This window comes from Musa acuminata, chromosome BXJ1-1 (assembly GCF_036884655.1).
Source record: "Musa acuminata AAA Group cultivar baxijiao chromosome BXJ1-1, Cavendish_Baxijiao_AAA, whole genome shotgun sequence".
NCBI lineage: Eukaryota > Viridiplantae > Streptophyta > Magnoliopsida > Zingiberales > Musaceae > Musa > Musa acuminata.
In genome coordinates this window covers 9,743,679-9,760,101 of record NC_088327.1, presented here as the reverse complement: position 1 = coordinate 9,760,101, position 16,423 = coordinate 9,743,679, and the positions used below count along the sequence as shown (strand labels likewise).

General features: G+C 36.0%; 1 protein-coding gene across 3 annotated transcripts; it reads right to left on the bottom strand.

Moving 5' to 3' along the window:
* Positions 1-1,255: 1,255 nt before the first annotated feature.
* LOC108952662 (C2 and GRAM domain-containing protein At1g03370-like) lies at positions 1,256-11,439 on the bottom strand. 3 transcript variants are annotated; one of them, XM_065180225.1, is made up of 9 exons: positions 10,555-11,439; positions 8,419-9,690; positions 5,556-5,738; positions 5,112-5,395; positions 4,911-5,027; positions 3,528-3,790; positions 2,996-3,164; positions 2,614-2,886; positions 1,256-2,120 (listed from the first exon to the last, which is right to left on the bottom strand). In XM_065180225.1, the coding sequence occupies exons 1-9, from the start codon at positions 10,901-10,903 to the stop codon at positions 1,917-1,919; spliced, it is 3,114 nt and encodes a 1,037-aa protein (XP_065036297.1). In that variant the 5' UTR covers positions 10,904-11,439; the 3' UTR covers positions 1,256-1,916. The 3 variants fall into 3 exon arrangements, with proteins under 3 accessions (XP_065036297.1, XP_065036313.1, XP_065036305.1); XM_065180233.1 differs by having other exon boundaries at positions 1,982-2,120; positions 2,535-2,886; XM_065180241.1 differs by lacking the exon at positions 2,614-2,886.
* Between the last annotated feature and the right edge of the window lie 4,984 nt (positions 11,440-16,423).

Here is a 16,423-nt window from a genome sequence, read left to right as displayed (position 1 = left end):
GTTGTGGTAGCATCGCTGATGGTAGAAGCGACGAGGGGGTGGTCCGCTGGCTACAAAGTAGCGGCCGTAGCCCTTCTCGCTCGAGTGAGATGGGGCAGCGAGGAGGCGAAGGTCGCTGGCCGGGGAGTAGCGGCAGCGGTGATCGAGTGGCCCGGAAGCAGCGGCAGCGATGGAGAAGGAGTTGCCTTGTAGCGGTAGTGGGGAAGAAGGGAAGCAAGGGTGCGAGCTGCCAGGAAGCAGGGGCGGCGGTGGTCGAGCGGACGGGAAGTAACGGCGACGGTGGAGAAGGAGAAGGAGGCCGAGGGTCGCGACTATGGCAGCAAAGGATGCTCTGTTGTTGATGCCGGTGGAGGAGAGGAATCGGCGTCTGCAGCTGCGACTCAAGGGGAGGCAGTTAGGGTTGCCGCTAGGAGGCAAGCGGCGGTGATTGAGCGGCGACGAGGCGGCTGGGAAAAGTGGTGGCTGAGCAGCAGCGGTGGCAGTGGTGGTCCGTCAGCCGGGAAGCAGCGGCGATAGTGATCGTTGACCGGAGAGCAGCGGCGACGGGTGGGCTAGCCGGAAGCAGGGGAAGCAGGGGTGGCTGTGGCTTCTTCTTTTCTCTCTCTCTTTTTTATGATGATAGCTACTTTGGTGGCTAGGCAGCAGCGGCGGCGAAGGATCGACACGTTCATGGCTATCGGCTTCACTCTTCGTCACACAAATTTCTTTCCACTCTCTCTCCCTAAGGTCTTATCGTCAAAGAAAAAATAGAAAAAGAAATTATCGTTTTAAGAGGATCGATCTCTTTGATCACTTCGAGGGATTGGTCTCGAGGGGATCGACCTCCTAAGGTTTGTCATAACAAACTAGAATAATATTTCAGTGATTGATTCATTAAAAGAAAAGATTATATCACTATTTATATAGTTCCACGATGACTTAGACTCTTAATAATAAATAAATATTAAATAAAACTCTATCTGACTTTAACTGAATCCAACAGACTCAATAAACAATTAGACTAAACTAACTCAATAAATATTTTCAAGGAATAAAAGAATAGTTGATCAAACGGTAATAGACAACTGAGAAGGACTTTATATATCTAATTTATGCACAATAACAGCTGAGTACTAAATGTTGACGTTTTCTTGTTTCCATCACATAATTTCTCACTTTCATCTTCAGCATAAACTAAACCTTGCTTAAAGAAAATTTCTCACTTAATTGCGTTTCAGAAAAAAAAAATCATGGTACATCATATAACACAGTAGTATCGGAGATATACATGGAATTCATTTACTCTGAACAATTTGTTACAAAATTAGGTCCATTAATCTACCAAGTGATTTTTGAAACATTAATGACACCTAAATTCATATACTCTAATGTGTAGCCGCAAGTTGGTTTTCGCAGGCAAAATCAGGTTTCTTTTGTTTCCTTCGGATATATATCGTTTAAACAACTGTTCTCTTAGCATCAACAATCAGCATGTGCCACAATTGTCTCAATTGATCACAGTTCCAGCTACAGTGCATCAAAGGATCAAACCAGAACTTCACTGGAATACTCATCCTCCATTTATCCTGTAAACATATCTTAGTGGCAGGTTTAATCTCGTAAGCATATCCGAGTTTCAAGACAGCAAGATTGATGTCATCTATGAGAGCGAGGAGACAACCGAAGATGATCCATGACACCCAATATATTCTAGAGTCCTTCCTGCTTTCAGTTTAATTCAAGTCCATTAGTCAAAACACCCGTGATCCTCTCACCGTTGCTAGAAAAGAAATGTAGCTGTCTTGGTTGTTTGCTGATCTAACTTCAAATACCTCCAAATTCAGCAGATAAATTAGCAGTGAACCATATTGAATATCAGATAAACATGCAGCCTTTTTGAAGTCTAATAGTATCAAAATTAATGGGCTCAGCTAATATCACAGAATCTGGTTCCCATCTTGTAGCTCTTTTTCGACTTGAGAAAATATCTCTTTGAGGCGAAGAGAAGTATCAGTAATTATGTTCTTTGTGATCTTCTTTCGGTGTTTAGTACTTTTCAGCCAAGCAATTCCCAGGGATGCTTGAACACTGCATCCCTTGGATACAGAGGGAAGATCCTCTATCCGGTATTTCAGTAGAAGCTGCAAAAACAAGAAAAAGAAAGGTCATATTTTCACTAAACTGAAACTATAATTAGTAAAGTTTTTTCACAAGACACTCATATAAGTGGTTATACTGCAAAACAAAAGACAATCAATAGTTATATCCTGCAACATATCATATTCCACTAAAAATTTTCAATGTGTCATCTTCTATTTCCAATTTCTATAGTATATTCTCCAAATATGCCACAGTGCACATGGTTTTCTTCTTCAACCTCTTCCTCTTTGAACACTCCTGAAATTATTGAGGTGCACAAGACTGGCTAATTTTTCAAATGGTGAAAGGCTGTTTAAAAGAAATCGCAAAGCTCACACAACAAAAGAAAAGCATACAGGATACAAATAGCAAAGTTGGAAAAGAAGTGTTTGCAATACGCATCCCAAACTACTCACAGATCAGTAAACTTCCGTATCAACTGCTAAACTTCAAAAATGCTAAGGATGAAAATGACAGGATCGCTGAGGCACATACACAGAAACAATCACCAAGTAGGAGGTCTTGGAGAGAGACAACCTCTTCTACAATCCATCCATTTCTATTAGGCAAGGGAAACTTTTGCTGAGTGCTGGTCACTTCCCCTTCAAAACGTGATAAATTACCATCGAATTTGTAACTGATTCGCCTCTGCCATACATCAAGTTTAACTGGTTGCCATTGTGTGGCTGAATAGTCAAGGCAACCAACTTTATGCATAATCTTCTGTTCCAATGGGCCTCCTTCAAATATATTCATTAAAAAACTAGCCTGATAAAGCATCAAACAGCATGGTATTCACTAAAAATATTTTTTTTTAATAGAAAACACGAATTTGCTCCAATTGGCAATGTCCGAGTTAAAAAAAAAAAAAACTCACAGCCATTGGAAGGCCATCAGCAAAGATCTCAAACGTTTTGACATCTTCAAATCCCAAGCATGATCCACTTTCTTCACTTTGAAAGTGTTTTGCTTCAGATTCTTCTTCAACAAGTTGCACCTTCTGCTCAGGACTCAAAGATCTTGCTTTCCACAATGCCATGGTTGTCCTGTCAGAAATGAGTTATTCCAGATGCAAGCTTTGATATGCCAATATAAAGTTGCAACTGAGGAGGACTATATAGATCTAGGAGTTGTGAGTGTACCTCCAAAACAAATGACTATCAAATAAATAAACAAAAGAAGTCATAGCTGTTTGGGATTACATTAAAGAAAAATATCCATTAAAATGAGATGTTAAAGAAATCAGCACTCAAAAGACAACCTAAAGCATAGAACATTAGTAAACAATGTGGAAAGTGAAAAATGACAGTGGTGATGCTAAATCCAAGTTGACGCCCTTTAGATTCATTTGAGCAGTTAGTCTACAAGTTGTACCACTAGTATAAAACAAAGAAACTACTAACTAGTACCTGCTGGCTACATTGAATGAGACGAATGACTGAAAATGAAATTTTAATCTTCCATCCTGGTCTATTTCTTTTGCTCCATGCTTCGCATCCATACCTCTACCTTGGCATAGGACTATAATCATAGAAGGACTACCAACATTTGCCAGAGATGGCGGAATAACTTGGATATCATCAATGTCATCCCAGAGAAAGAAAAACTTGGTCTTGTGTCCAAATATATTCGTATAAAACCCGATAATTCTTGAAGAAAGAAAAAGCCGACCCTGCAAAAATCCTATGCATTTAGCTGCTCAAGCATCATGATTAAAACATTTAACAGAACTCTAAAATACACAACCATTGAATCTGAAGAAGCTAAGTAGCAGTTAGAAAAGAAGTACAACCTTTAGTGCAATGGACTGCAAACTTGATAGCTGGATTACATATATCATTGCAATGTGAAGACTGATTTATCCCAATACCCAACATGCTGACAAAAATATTGAGATAGGCTCACTTTTATTGGACATGTCAACAATTAAAATGAACCTTTTACTCAAAATGGATATGACACTTGGACACAATAGTAAAGTGAATGGTTCTAATTTTATTTACCCATTAAAAAAGAAAGAATGTTCAAGTTATTTTTGATGTAATTTCCAACTTATATAGTTGATCAATATGTTCTCCTTATGCCTATCCATTCGTCTTGTTTTTCATTTTAATATATGGATGGGGCTTAAAGAGCAAGTAAAGGTGCATTTACATTTATATTTCCATTCCATTCCATTCATCTTCGTCCTCCTATATTGCTTAGTGTCCTAAACACGATCCATCACTGGCAGCTTAAACTACTCATAGTTCTTCATAGCACATAGAAGATTCCACTTGTAAAATAAATATTGGCTACACATAATACTTCAGGATTAATGGAAGATTCCATTTCTACTGTACATATACTAGCTGCTCAAATTGAGCTGGTTTCCATGGATCCACGACTGCTGCTAGCCCAGTCTGGGCCTACAATTCCAGAACATCCAATTCAATGACTCCATTTGGACAGAAAAGGATCCCAAATTCTGATGTCGCTTCAGTTTTGGTTCCTGATCTTCTGAACCTTGCATATGTCACACAAGTGAATAGGCTAGTATTATATATACAGAAGAGTTAAAAATTAGAGACTGAGAAGCAACACACCTTAGTGATTTGTGTTAGCAATTATATAAATGTATCCACGGTGGGTTCAACCAACAAGTTTTCCATAAATTATATTATGGATACATTCCGAAATACATAATCATCAAAAACTTTGATATCAATAAAGTTCCATAATAGTAAATTGAAAGAGTGTACCTGTGCTAACTTATTAGCTAGATCAAGTAACATAAGGAAAACATAAAGTACCTGTAAAGGCATCTTGCGTTTCAGGTGACAGGAAAAGTCATTAATGAGAAATTCTTCTTGTGGGAGACCAAAGAGCTTCTGGAATGCAGAATTTGTTTGAGGTGACCGCAGATTTATCTACATATTTAACCATCCGATACCTAAGCCAGAAGACACGAAGAATCACAAGAACAGTGTCATCATATTGTATGTGTTTTTTACCTTCTTGCCGACCTCTTTCTCCATTTTTGTTAGATAATCTGTGACAACACCATTGCCCCTTGAATTGCTCAAAAAAATCCTCAAACGCAACTTAGACTGACATGCTTGAGCAAATTTTCCTTGAAGAGGAATCCAGATATCAGCTAGTTTTGATAAATTAGATTTCACAAAGTTGACTTCTGCATGACCAAGAGATATAGCCTCATCCAATGGTCCATCAAAATCATAAACCGCCACCTCCATTCTAGATGGAGGATCATCCATGGCATCGAATTCATATATCTCTGCAGATCCAACAAAGTACGAACAATTATAGGAAGTCCACTGTATCAAGATATATATACCAACAGGAAAAGTCAGTAACAGAAATGTATATGCTTCTTTCCAAATCACTGCAATTATCCAAATAAACAAAGTGAAAGAAGTGGTATTTCACCAAATTACCATTCCATACTGGATTTGCTGCTTGGAACTTAATTGAGCTTGTCTTTGTTTTTCCATTGCATGTAAAGACAACATAGGGATCAGAGAACCCACATGAATATGCACCTCCTATATTGCTTCCCTCAATCAATGCAACAGTTAGCAACCAACCATCTCCTTGTGCTTTAACCCCATGATCACTACCTGTGCATAAAATGCAGCTATTTAATCAAGCAACTGAAGAAGAAAAACATGGCTCCTTTAGCAGGAGAAAAAATAGATAAAGAAACCAAGATTCTGAAAGTCTCATCAGTGGAAGTTAAAAAGTTCACAGATGAGAGAACTACACTTTGAATTTGTAGTAGGTGGCAAACTCAACTACTAGCCATGTTTGGATGGTGGACACTACCTTGAGTTACAGCCTTAATATTCTTAAAAAACTTAGTTTATCTATTGCTTTATGCAGATTGTGGCAAAGTTGTACAAGAGAACTTACTTTAAAGTGAATCTGCAAGAAATCCTATTTTATATCTAATGCTGCAGGTATATTACAAGCAAGGACTCCATGCTGGTCAGCATGGGTTGGTATGTCCCATGCCAAAAAGGTTTCTGCATGTGCTCTTCTGATCCATACAAACATATACCTAAGCCAAGTCTTAACATACTATCAGCAAGCTCTCATACTACAAGACAAAAATCCTTAATTTTTAGCAAAGTTATATTGTTGGAAAAAATTTTAATTTATAACCTTCCTGGGCAATTATAATAAAATACTACCCATTCTCCAACTGATAAATTATTAGATATTTGAGATGACAATTAGTCGACCACTAGTTTGCTTTTCATTTCTTTCCTCTCAATATACTCGCAAGTTCGACTTCATATCAGAGAAACAGCAAAAAAAAATTGAGGCATTACACACAAATCGAGAATGTTAACCCTACCATATCTCAATGCATGGAAACAGTTAGATTATACAAATAACATCTAAATCTGATCATGTATTAAGATCTGGTTAAAACTAAATAATACATCGCGAAAAGATTTATATGCCAACCGTATTGTCCACTATGGTCCACGTAGCTATAGTGCATGGACCAAACCATTTTGTCCGATCCAGTTGAAACAAGTAATTCATTTTTTTAATCTTTTTAATCTCTGGATGAAAACAGTTGTCAACAACTGTTGATAGCCTCCCATTTTCCCATCTCTTTTCTCTGGCTTGCAGCCTCCACTGCTGATGTTGTCACCTTCTCCTCGTTGTTACATCTTGTTTGTTACACTCTTCTCCTTCTCCTCCTCCTCTGGTTCCTCCACACCACCACCACGTCCTCCTCCTCCTCCTCCTCTTCTTTTGGCCAGGCCCACCTCAGTGGGCACAGGGAATACAGAAACATGGTATGCCCCATCCAGGGACCAGTACGGTTTCCAGATCAAAATATTAAACCTTGCATTATGAAAGCAAAAAGGGTGGTTAACCGAATATTACCATTCCTCGGAAAATTTTGATAATTCCCAAAACCTCATTAGTATCTCCATTGCATCTTCCCAATCATCTAGTTTCCACCATTGCTCTTGATCCATCTATGCTTAAATTCACACCCTAGGTGCTGCATGACCCGTCACCTGCTTGCTACTCCAACCTGCTTCTCTAGTAGCCCCACCACCATTGATCACACCATCTCCACCATCGCACATTCATGATCACTTATTACTCAGCCTCTAACAGCTTGCTCGATGGCAGAAGATATAGAGAGATGAGAAGATCCCCCGATCAGCACCACCGGAGACACGAGAATATCAAAGGGAAAGGGAAAGACGAGGACATTCTAATAAATGCTCTTGCCCATCGATATGACTAAAAGAGCATGCGGCTTGTCATCAAACTTCACAATCAACTTAGATAATGAACAGAAGGTGTGGAAATATGTCACCTGTTCCTCCTGTAGGGATCTAAGTTGTGAGATTAGTCGGGACATAACATCCGCTAATGACTGAATGTTGGTGATAGCTTGACATATCTCAGCCATCCAGGTAAAAAAATAATAATAATGTTTTCATTTTGGTTACACATACAGAATAATATGTCCAAGTATTTTTATGGCCAGGCACATGGAATTAATTCTGATCAATATTGTAATAATGCTCTTTATAGATACAGTCTAACTGAACTACCAAAACTTGTATTTTAGCAAACAAAGACAAAAGAAATCATGGTTATGGAAAATAGAATCACTGTATCTAACCTAAGATAACAGTTATGTAAATTTCGCAGTTACACTGTGGCAAAGGGAGAATCTGATAATTTCAGAAAATTCATATTCTTCTATTACTGGATCCCTGAAAATAGGAGGTATGATTAATCTAATAACTTCTATATTTTGCTACAGCATCTACTTGAATGTCCATCTTCAGAACCTATGTGTCATTCATATGCCAGGGAATTTGCTAATAATCTTTAGGCTCAGCAACAGGAAGTTATACTTAAGGCCTTAATTTCAATCTAATTCTTGATCTGTTAGCAATTTTCTTCTATTACTGGATCCCTGAAAATAGGAGGCACGATTAAACTAATAACTTCTATATTTTGCTACAGCATCTACTTGAAAGTCCATCTTCAGAACCTACGTGTCATTCATATACCAGGGAATTTGCTAATAATCTTTAGGCTCAGCAGCAACAGGAAGTTATACTTAAGGCCTTAATTTCAATCTAATTCTTGATCTGTTAGCAATATTCTAGCACAGGCATAGATCAGAAACTCAACATATATAATGTTTGTTTTGATCATTCTTCACAGAAGCTCCTCAATCAAGCATTTAAGAGACAAAAAATAAAAATAAAAATCATTTCTGAAAAAAATGTGATGGATCGCAGGTCATACCATTGTGTTTTCTGGCACGCAAAAAACGTCCTATTACTTCTAGAACATATTGCCCTTGAAGCGTCAAAACTGCAGACAATAGAAGTTCTGTGAAGGAGTCAGGCAAATCAAGTCCAACAAACTCAAGCCCCTGAACCGTGCCAGGTTTGGCTATTAGGATGTGAGCACATACATATAATCCTACAAAGAGAGAGAGTAGAACTGTAAAATTACAGAGGAACTGGACTGCCAAGCCCAAACTAGACTCCCGTTTTATCTCTGGTAGAACCAAGTTTTTCTCTATGCTGCAAGAAGAGTCATCCAAAGCAACTGGTTTAACATGCTTGGAAAGAACGTCAGCAAACTGGGCAAAACTCTCTGTAAGACCTTGCTTTGCTCCACTTTCAATCATGCCTTTCATCATTGTACTTTGAAGAAAGTTTAAACGCCATGATATAATCAAATGTGATGATTGGTTAGCTGATGGCAGCTGAGGCCCTGGCATTATCAAATAGAGGATCTCTGTCTTAAAATAGCTACCACAAGGAACATCAGGAATGCTTACGCTTGCTAAAACTGCAAACTGTTTTCCATCTGCATTCAGATATGTCTGCTCCTCTGTAGCTCTCACAGACTTGATCAGTTTAGTTGCAGCTTTTGTGTAAGTCATCACTCTCTTTAAACTACTTTCACCATTAAGAAGCCTCCACGGTTCCCTTTGCAGATCTGTAGTTCCTTGAAGCTCTGCAAAAGATCTCCTAACAATTGAATCTGGTGAAAAAAGAAGGGAGTTCAGATCACCTGGTGCAATAGCATAAGACTGATCAAGTAATATTCCACCGGGTAGATGCCCAGGCATATCAGACCCAAGACATTTTGAGGCCATAGTTTCCAGTAGTTCCTCGAATTTGTTCTCACATGGTACATTGTCAGCTGAGTCAGCACATACATCCGCTTTCATAGATGCCCCTTCTGACTGTTCTAACGAATCAAGGTCCCTATTTTCAGCTAAAGGAACAGATTCTGCATTCTTCCCACGGAACATCTGAGACAATAGTTCAACAAAAGATGTTGTGTTTGACTTATTTTCCTTGGTAGCTCTAGTTTCTTCAAGATCCATCAAAGAAGATGAATCAATTTTGCCACCAGAAGAAGTACACAAAGGCGCTTCCCTTATCGGTTGGGAGGTCTCCGAACTTGATGCAAGATCAGTAGAAGGTGCTTGTGAGACAATAGAAGAATCATCTAAGATAGTATTTCTTGGGGACAATTGTATGGTGAGACAAATTTCCCCTACAAGTGGGACAAATTAAATAATTAGTACCATTAAATATTGCATGCATATGCCTCCTGCGCTAAAAGAACTACGTCATGGTACATATTTCTATCTGATCATAATGACATCGAGTGAAAATCATTATGTTTTGAGATGAGCCAGGAAAGCTTAAATGACACCGTTTATACACTTAATCTTATCAATACAATGAAGATTAGAGAACTACCAGACACTAACATCTGCATGTGTCGGGTTATCCTTCCCATGTTCTATTATTTTTCTTCCAACAAAACAACCAAAGCTGGAGCATGTGCTGCTGAACTTGCTAAAACTAAATCTAATTTGCCAATTGAAACTGTAAATGGAGATCAATTTTTAATTGTTGATCTACGAGCGTTTCATTTTAAATGCAAGATAAACAGATAATAGTTACTTGATTACTCAGTGCATATGTTTGACTAAACAAGTGCAATAACAACTAGTACAGTTACGGGTGTTCAGTAAAGAAAGAACATTTGTATCTGGAATTCACAAAAACCATTTCATGATCCATTTTCACTATATATCATTTGCAACTTTGGTTGCCTAATATTTGCCTCTTTTCATTCATCTACGATATAGAGACTTGACACGCTTACAAGCTATCAAGAACATCTGAGCTTTTAAAGAAACTAAAATCATACAACTAAACGAGTGAAAAAGAATTAATATCCAGGGCCCCACATGTTGGAACCTGTACCAGGAACCAGAGACTCCATATCTAAGCCAAGAAATGGAGGACAGACATGATCAGGAGAGGGAAAGCTGGAGCTAACTAAACTGAAATAATTCCAGCTAGAGAATAACATCCATAGAACAGAGAAGGATAATCGGCATATTACCCCTTTTCTTGTTCTTCGACTTCTTATTCTTGGGTTGCAGCTGGTACCAGGCCGTCCCCAGGGATAGGTTTTCAGCGTCCAAGACCTTCAACAATGACACCTTCACCTTCCCCAAGAAATCATTATTAAAGTACTTATCTTCGTTGAGAACTGAGACAATAAGCTCTTCACTGAGTTCCCCGACAAGGAAGCTGAACTTTTCATCCCAAAAAGGGTTCAAGTTCTTTTTGATGACCTTAGTTTTCGACCTACGACCGCCAAGCTGCAATCTCACGTAGGGATCACATGACCCATTCATATTTATTACAGGAAGACCACGAGCCTCAATGACGTGAACAAAAAGCTTCATTTTAAAGATTATGTAGGAAGGAATAACAATTCAACCCAACCACTAATCGATTCCGTACAACAAATTGGATTCCAAGCATAAAGACGAATGGATAGAATAAACAAGATGTAACGACAGAAAGATCTCACATTAATAGAGGGGAGGGAAATCCAACTTTTTAGCAGTTGAAAAATAATAATGAAAAAAGTAATTGGAATCTTAATGAGACGATCAAAATGAAAGAATAAAATCAAAATGAAACAGTAATTGGGGGACTCTAGAACCCTAATTTGCTTGCCTTCGCACCCGATATCGGCCGGGGAAAAAAGGCAAGGGGGCGAGAATAAAGCGAAACCACACAAGGCAGCGTCGAGTTGGAATTGGAAGGAGAAATGTTCTTGGGAATCATGAGAAAGATGGGAAAGAGGTGGATCATCTACCGTCACCGTTTTACGCATCGAAATCTCGCTACGACTGAATTAATGTACACAAAAAAGGACGGTCTCGCCTCGAAGATCGACGCGATAGGAGAGAGAGAGAGAATTAGGAAATGGGCATTCCCGACGCGCTCTTCGGATGCTTATAATTTCAACCAGTTTAAATTATCAACTTTTTCTCATAATTTAAATTTTATTAAAATTAAAATATAATTAATTAAGAGACCAATCAGGTTTGAATCGATAACTATTGGATGTCCAATCGAATGCTTTACCATTCTGCTATGAACCTAAACATTTAATTTTTTTTATTTTAATTTCAATTTTAAATTTAATTTAATTTTAAGATTTGTTAAAATTGTTTATATTAGTCTTTCACTAACTTGATAAGTGTTCAAATCGAATTAAAAAATAAAATTGAATTAAAACTAAATTTGAACCAATTCAAAGTTTATTAATCAATTTGAATCGAACTTAATTAGTTTTAATTTAGAAGATATTAATTCAATTGAGTTCGGCAGATTACTCGAAGCAGATTAATTTATTTTGAATCTATTTAAAATAATATTGATTTAAATTTAAAAAATAATTTGAATTAATTTTAACACCCCTACCTAAAACTAAGATTGAAGTAACCTAATTTTTATTTTTATCATTAATTTTAATTTTAATTTTAATTTTACTAAAATTTAAAATATAATTAATTATGATTTAATCAAAACAATGGGTATTCAAAACTGAATTTGAACCATTTGAAAGTCGATTCGATCTGAATTTATTCACCAATAGTTTGATTTTAAAAGCTATAGAAATAATTTGATTAATCAATTTTAAATTTGTATCTTGGTTTTGATAGCTATAGAATAATTTGATTAATCAAAAGTTTCGATTTTAATATTTAAAAAAAATAATTAATTAATTTGAATCGAACTAAACTAGTTTTAATTTTGATTAATCAATAGTAGCCTAATTATCAACCTTTTCGCATTATTTTAATTTAAATTTTAATCTAATTCTCAATTTTAATTTTTGTTTGATTAATAAATTTGAATCAAAATAAATTAATTTTAATTTAAAATTTTTTAATTCGATTGAGTTTAATTGATTAACTAGTGACTAAACCAAAATAATTAATTTTAAATCTATTCAAGTTTTGATGCGAACTAATAATAATTTTAATAGATTGGAATACCTCATTATCAATTTTTTTCTCATGGTTTTTGTTTCAATTTATATTTTATTTAAATTAAAACATAATTAATTAAGGGCCCAATCAAATTTAAACTAATGACCATTTGATCTGCAATCAAATGCACTACCACTAAGCTATAGACCCCACTCAATTTTGTGATTTTAAATTCAAATTCAAATCTAATTTTAATTTAAAATTTGTTAAAATTATTTATGATGATATATCACTGAACTAAAAGTATGGATGTTAAAATCAAATTTAATCAAAACTTAATTTGAATCAATTCAAAATCAATCAGATCTAAATTGATTCACCAATACTTTGATTTTAAAAGTTATAAACAATTTTGATTTAGATATCTTTTTTATTTGATTAATCAATTTGAATCAAATTAAATCAGTTCTAATTTAAAATATATTAATTTAATTAATTTCGACTGATTAACTTGTTACTCAACTAGATTAATTAATTTTGAATCAATTTAAATTGGTTTTAATTCGAACTAAAAAATTTATTTTAACTGATTTAAACACCCTGCCTAAAACTAAGACTGAACTAACGTAATTAATAACTTTTCTGATTATTTTAATTTTAATTTTAATTTTTGATTGATCAATCAATTTAAATCAAATTTAATCAGTTTTAGTTTAAAATATATTAATTCGATTGAATTCAACTGAATAACTAGTTAATTAAATAAGATTAATTAATTTTAAATTCATTTAAAATAGTTTTGATTCAAATTAAAAAAATGATTTGAACGGATTTCAAATACTCCTGCTTAAAATTAAGATTGAAGTAACTTAATTACCATTTTTTATGATTTTAATTTTAATTTAAATTTTAACCTAATAATAAATTTAAATTTTTTATTTGATTAATCAATTTGAATCAAATTAAATTAATTTTAATATAAAAGATATTAATTCGATTGAGTTAAATTGATGAACTAATTAACTAAACTAAATTAATTGATTTTAAATTTATTCAAATAAATTTTGATTCAAACTAAAAAAATGATTAGAACTGATTTGAACACATCTACTTAAAACTAATATTAAAGTAACCTAATTATCAACTTTCTTCTCATAATTTTAATTTTATTAAAATTAAAATTTAATTAATTAACATACCAATCAGGTTTAAACCGGTAACCATTAGATCTGCAATCAATTGCTTTACCATTAAGCTATGAACCCTAATCATTTTATATTTTTAAGATTTTAATTTCAGTTTTAAATTTAATTTACAATTAAAAATTTATTAAAATAATTTATGCTAGTCTCTCATTAGTTGAAACTAGGAGTATTCAAATCAAATTAGAAAATAAAATTGAATCGAAACTAAATTTGAACCAATTCAAAGTTGATTCGATCTAAATTGATTCACGGGTAGTTTAATTTACAAAGCTATAAACAGTTTTAATTCAGAAAATATTAATTTGATTAAGTTAACCAGATTAATTGATTTTGAATCGATTCAAATCAGCTTTAATTTGAGCTAAAAAAATAATTTAACTTAATTTGAACAATCTTATCTAAAATTAAGATTGATGTAACCTAATTATTTTTTTTATCATGATATTAATTTTAATTTTAATTTTATTAAAATTAAAATATAATTAATTATGCTTTAATCGAAACTATAGATGTTCAAATGAAATTAGAAAAACAAATTGAATCAAAATAGAATTTGAACAATTTCATAGTGGATCCAATCTAAATTTATTTACCAATAATTTGATTTTGAAAGATATAGAGGTTCTAATTTTGTTATTTTTACTTGATTAATCAATTTTAATCGAACTAAACTAGTTTTACTTTAGAAGATATTAATTCGATTAATTTATTTTAAATCCATTTAAAATAATTATGATTCAAATTAAAAAATAATTTGAACACTCCTACACAAAACAACCATTAAATTAACCTATTATCGATTTTTTTATAACTTTGTACTAAAAAGATTCATCTTGTATTATTGTATATTGAAACATCATGTTAACAGATCTCATATTCAAATCCACGTGAGAACACCTTATATAAATTAAAAAAACATTAATTTTAGTTAAAAAAAAGTAGATGCATGTGGGATATGAATTGATTGACTCATGGAAGATGAATGGTTAGCAAGGAAGATCATCAACAAAATTATTTCCTATACAATAATTGCCTCATTAGAGCTCAATCCTCTTGAAGCAAGGGAATGAGCATCGTCGTTAACAAAATCAAATGATAATGATATTTAATAATATCATGAATATAATCAACTAGTGAGTCGATCCGATTTGTTGACTATCGAAGAAGGTGTAAGTCTCCTCCTTGATGTGAGGTGCTGACGTGATAAACTAACAAGGGAGGTTCGCTAGGAAGACGATTCTCCAAGATGATCTAGCCTTAGAATGGAGAGGTCGGGTAGAGAAATGGAGTCTCCCTTATTGCAGGGTCATCTCCTGACAGTAGGGTCATATCCAGGCCATCAATAGTTCTGCACAATAAGTCTACACTAAGGGCTTCTCAGCTCGACCTCTCTGATGCTTAAGTCAATGCAAGACCGAGGGAAAGAAGAACAATAATATGAGAATTGTAATTGAGTGAGTCGAGAGAGCCCCCTAGCCTGAGCTAGGGTGTGACTTTTATCTTAGCACTTAGTGGGGGCCGACGAGTCTCTGTCATAGTCCCTTTTACCTTATGGGAAAAGGTGTAAATGTGGGCGACTTATCGACATGTGGGCTACGTTGGGAGAACTGTCAAGGCCATGCCTATGGTTAGGCTCTCTTCCTTCTTTTGTTTAGGCTAGGTATGACCTTCTCTTCCTTTGTCTGGCTAGAAGGACAGGTGAGGTTGGGCCATGCCACTGGGCATCAATGCAAAGCGGGTCTTGGCATGCCCACTTCTTGAACCTAGGTTGGATAATGTAGTGTCTTGCGAGGAGCTAGTGACCTAGAGTTTTGCTTAGGTGTTCGCTCACGTGGCTGAGGAGCTGGGAAGGGATAGGATTATCCCTTTCATTCATCCCCCCCGGAAGGGAATCCTTCGGAACTTTGAACGGAGTTTTCGAAGGATGCTCATAGGTGAGTGCTTGCGTGGCTCAAGCACAGGTCCGCTGTAGCAGGTCTTCTAGACAGGGCGCATGACCTCAAGTCTTCTTGATGAGGTGCATAACTCAAGAGCGAGTTTGCTCAGTCGAGGCGCGGGCCTCAAGTCTTCTTGCTGAGGTGCATGGCTCAAGAGTGGGTTTGCTTAGCCGATGTATAGGCCTCGGGTCTTCTTATCGATGTGTATGGCTCGGGAGTGGGTTTGCTCAGTCTAGATGTAGGCCTGGGGTCTTCTTATCGAGGTGCTTGGCTCGAAAGTAGGTTTGCTCAATCGAGATGTAGGCCTGGGGTCTTCTTATCGAGGTGAATGACTCAAGAGTGAGTTTGCTCGGGCGAGGTGTATGCCTCAAGCCTTCTTGCTAAGGTGCATGGCTCAGGAGCATGTTTTCTCGGTCGAGATGTAGGACTTAGGTCTTATGGCCGAGGTGCATAGCTCAGGAGCAAGTTTGCTCGGATAAGGCGCATGCCTCAACTCTTCTTGCCGAAGTGCATGGCTTGGGAGTGAGTTTGCTCGGTCGAGGTATAGGCCTTGAGTCTTCTTGCCAAGGTGCACAACTCGAGAGCGGGTTTGCTCGGTTGAGGTGCAAGCCTCGGGTCTTTTGGCCGAGGTGTATGGCTCAAAGAGCAGGTTCAGTCGAAGTGTAGGTCTTGGGTCTTATTACAGAGATGCATGGCTCGGGAGTGGGTTTGCTTGGTCAAGATGCAGACCTTGGGTCTTCTTACTGAGATGCATGGCTAGGGAGTAGGTTTGCTTACCCGAGGTACAAGCATCGGATCTTCTAGCCGAGGTGCATGACTCAGGAGTGGGTTTGTAT